Source organism: Poecilia latipinna, unplaced genomic scaffold (genome assembly GCF_001443285.1).
Source record: "Poecilia latipinna isolate Pla-1442-1.1 unplaced genomic scaffold, P_latipinna-1.0 Scaffold3450, whole genome shotgun sequence".
NCBI classification, from domain to species: Eukaryota; Metazoa; Chordata; class Actinopteri; order Cyprinodontiformes; family Poeciliidae; genus Poecilia; species Poecilia latipinna.
The window spans coordinates 2771-7080 of record NW_015116066.1 but is presented as its reverse complement, the minus strand read 5'-3'; the positions used below and the strand labels follow the sequence as shown (position 1 = coordinate 7080).

Here is a 4310-nt window from a genome sequence, read left to right as displayed (position 1 = left end):
ACAAACTGACTCCGGCCCCCCACCAGAGAAGGAAAAAGTTATGTGGCCCTCGCAGAAAAAAGTTTGGGGACCCCTGCTATACTGTATACTGTAAACAAGGAAGTCATTGTTTGGCGTCAACCATGTGAATCAGGACAAAATAGATTGTTTTTGTGGGTTATTTTGTCCCTACACTTTAAAATATTTTAGTTTAATGACACATTTTTTTTTTTTATTAAACCATGCTAAATAGAGCATGTTGGTAAGGATATTAAGTGGGATTGAAGCTGATTGAACCCGGCAAGGTAAATCCAATGGTTTTAAAGTATAATCATGTAAATACACATAGAAATCAAGACATAAATAAGGAGTTTGAATATTTTTCTTAAGTATATCTTTAAGGTTAGCAAGCTTAATTGGATGAGGCACTAGTAGAACATGGTGGTTCTGGATGCTGAGCCATTTAAAGTGGTAGAAGATAAAGGATTGCATATGCCAGCAAGTGGGTCTTCTCTAAAGCTGGAGAGGTAGTGAGCCAGAAGAGGAGCAGACTGAAGTCAAAAATAGTGGAAATAATTCTTTTTTTATAAAAATCTTTGAATGTTACACAAAACCTCTTCTTATATGAGTCACTACAAGCACGTGCATAGGGGTGGCAGAGAGAGGAAAGTCCCTGCCCCTTTTATCTCTGATGCTCCAAGTGCTCTTGTTTGAGTTTCTTTTTTTTTCCAAGTTCTTTTTTTAATCTATGCGTCAGGAGGCCAGCTTGTGCCCCTTGACAATAGTAGTTAGCTAATTATTACAATTTTTCTAAATAAATTAGTCTGGCTGCCCTTGGTCTAATTGAGTCTCAGTGCCTCTGCCACCATGTTGTTAAGACATTGGATAAGGAGGAGAGGGAGTGGGGGGGGACTGTGCCCTCTATCAGATTATGGACAAGAATATTTTTTTTCAACGTACACTGGTTTGATGTTGACGTTAGAAAAACCATTTCTATTTATTTTTCGTAATTGTCCTTGCAATAGTGGGAAAACACAGAAATGTTTTGGCTGCAGAGAAAACTTCTCACTTTAATGTTATCAGGCAGCCTGGGCCGGTCCCAGCACTGTGGTCAGAATCAGATATCCTGATATAGAGAAACAGTACCACGACTGTCACTGCAGCGCACCTCAAAGCCCTGGTACCACCTGGTCATTGTTCGCTCTGCTTCACCTTAACAGTACTACCAGGAGGGTTTGCTATTATTGCAACCCAGAAAAGGAATTAGAACAAACTTAGAATCCAGAAAAAAATCTTCCAGAACAGGAACACTTAGTTTTTATTATTACTTATGTAACCAGTGTATACTAGTAGTGTTCTAGGTTACTAATAACCTAATCTTATACAGTCGGTTAACCTTGATGTGTTCTGCGTTGTGTTCAGTTGAAGAAGGGACTCAGACCACTGGAGCTGCTGGTTGATCTTTAATGCAGGTTGCTGGCAGAGCCCTGCACAAATAGAAATAAAAAAGCTCTTTAACATGCAGCTCTTCCATTCACAGCAGTCGGAATTCCCCCAGCAGATAAGCACATGGAGAAACCCTGTGACTAACTAATAACAATATCTGCTCTAATATTTACAAAACATGTTCTGAACTTGTCAAAAGAAATATATGTATTAAAACAAACATTCACAGCTGTATGTACTTTCAATTATTTTATAAATTTCATAAAACATGAGCTTAACCAAGAGTGAAGAAAATTCCCTACCTCTTCTCAGCTAGCCTTGCGCTAACTGAGAGTAGTACAGTACTGATGTCATAAGACATTCTCTTAAAGTGACAGTACAGGTACTAGTGTTTACCAAAATAAATAAAATAATACAATTCTTAAAATATATATATATAAAAAAAAATAGGATTCTTCAGTGTTAATCAGGATTTGGCGAAATTTCAAACATTATAAAAATAAAAAATAAAGGCACATTTTCTAAACTTGTTACACTTAGAAACTGTGGTGAACTCATTACTTTTGCCAATTTAGAGCATACTTAGAAAGTCCAGAGATTACTTACTTATACTTATCTAACAACCCAGAACAGGAATTAGAACTTTGAATCCAGAAAAACAACCTTAGCAACTACTTTTTAGACTCCCATTCTTCCAAACCAGAAAAGGAATTAGACCAGAGGATACTTACTTATACTTATCTAGCAACCCTCAATAGGAGTATCTAGTTTTTTTTTTACTTTGGATCAACATTATTAGTTTATTTTTCGACTTTTGCTCTTTCCTTTGGTTTGTCATTTTGTTTGTATTTCCTTTTAATTCCTGTAAAGTACTTTGTATTGTCTTGTTGCTGAAAATGTGCTATATAAATAAAATTATCTTACCTTTGCTATGGTGTGTTTAACACCTACAGTAACAGATCAACACAGCCCTCCAGCTCTGTCAGCAGCAGAAACAGCAACTTTATACCTATTGGGGAAACACACAATACATTGTTCCCACATGATGACAATGATATAGTGTTATCCATAGGCCTGTTACAATAATCAATAAATCAATTAATCACATGATGAATTAAAACAAACTCAGTAATTTCCATTGACCTGATTTATCATTTATCTCTTTTTTTTCTCTCTTTTTACCAAAAACTTGATGATAAGTCTTCAGTTTAGTGTTTTGGTTCCAACTAGCCCTTTCTTGGAAGTGTTTACAAACACTTCAAAATTAATGTTATTTATTGTTTTATTTATTTATTTTGGATATTTAAAATGGTTTCCAGTTCCAGTTTTAAATGTTCATTACAAGTTAAAGTTTACTGAACTTTGAGAATGTGTTCTTGCGTTACCATTATATTACTTAAAAATGGTCTCAAAACAATATTATTGTTTATCATAATAACTTCTGGAACAATTTATCGTCCAGCAGAATTTGCTATTGTAACAGGCCTAATGATCCAATGAAATATTAGATTCTTGGTTAAAATGGGTTGTTGCTAAGTTGTTGTACGGTGTTATAAGAGCTTGTTCAATGTGCCCGTTTTTAAAGTGGAGCCCCATCCCCTGTAAAGGTCTCTGGATGGCCCTGGTCACATTATAGCACCTACTTGGCTCTGGCAGATCCTATGCCAGAGCAGGGACTGAAAAAGCAGATACTATACTGGAACAAATTCTAGTGGAAATGCTCTCAAAGCAGGCTGAGTAGAGTGGAACCGGGTCCATTAGAGCCAGGGGAAAACGGGCATTAGATTACACCCATGTACACAAAACTGTCCGAAATTTTGTTGTTTACACACATTTTACACTCTAGTTTACATGTAGCCTAAGCAGTGTATTGTGCAAGATCTTTTCATAGGATTTTCTCTTGTAAAAGAAAATCATAGTGAAGTCTATTGTTATTATTGACTTTGTACTGTAACATGCTGTGTAATAGAATAGACTGATTCATGTCTGTTCGCTGTCTTCCTACTGTAGGGTTTATTTCGGAGAAAAGTTTCCATTGCCAACATGCTAGCTTGGAGCAGTGAGCCCATAAAGAAGCCAATGATTGTGACTACAGACCGAGGCGTAAAGAAGGAGGCTGTGGACATCTTTAAGCTCATACAGACTTTTATGGGAGACCGTCGCTCCAAAGCGGACCCTCTTTCACTGGCTCTGGAGGTCTGTATACAGTTTGCATCTCTGCTCTGTCCTATCTCAGGAGTTTAGAGAGCTGAGACATGAAACTCAGCTGTTTCTATCCCTACTAGTTTATTCCTATCCCTACTTCAATTTGAGGGGGCTTTAGTTTTCCATGATGTATTTGGCATCATATAAAACAACCTGTTGTAGTTTTGGAAAAGGTTTAAAATGTAAATAACATAGTTATACAAATCTACTATGTTTCTCAATTGTTATACATTGCTAAAAATTGACTAAAATGACTCGAACATTTGTGGGCAAGCACAGTAAACCTCACACTTGATCTGGTAGTAAAATCTGCACTGTATGTATAGATAGTGCCAGTGATGGCATAGTTACCTTGAAAAGGTAACTTTAATTGGACTACTTGATAAAGTAACTTAATTATTTTACTGATTACTTGATTTGGAAAGTAACTAAATTAGATTACAAGTTACTTTATTAGTTACCTTCAGCAGCTGCTGATAACAACCCTCCACAACCTCAATATAAAAATTAAATTGAGCTATGCCAATAATTACTTTATTGTAAGTGCATAATGGTAAAATCAACAATGTATTTCCTGACATATAAAGTTGAACCGAAAACTAATTTAGGAAAAAAAATACATATTAAAAATAAACAAAAAAACAGTCTTTCTTAATGACATTAAACATACATACTTAGAT

The 4310-nt window shown here is 35.7% G+C and overlaps 1 protein-coding gene across 1 annotated transcript in view; it reads left to right on the top strand.

Moving 5' to 3' along the window:
- Window positions 1–3684, top strand: part of LOC106941003 (rho GTPase-activating protein 39-like) — a 17275-nt gene extending 13591 nt beyond the window's left edge. The window contains exon 3 of the mRNA XM_015023906.1: window positions 3436–3684. Within this exon, the coding sequence (XP_014879392.1) occupies window positions 3436–3669 (234 nt within the window). The 3' untranslated portion in view covers window positions 3670–3684. The remainder of the gene's footprint in view (window positions 1–3435) is intronic.
- The last annotated feature ends 626 nt before the right edge of the window (window positions 3685–4310 follow it).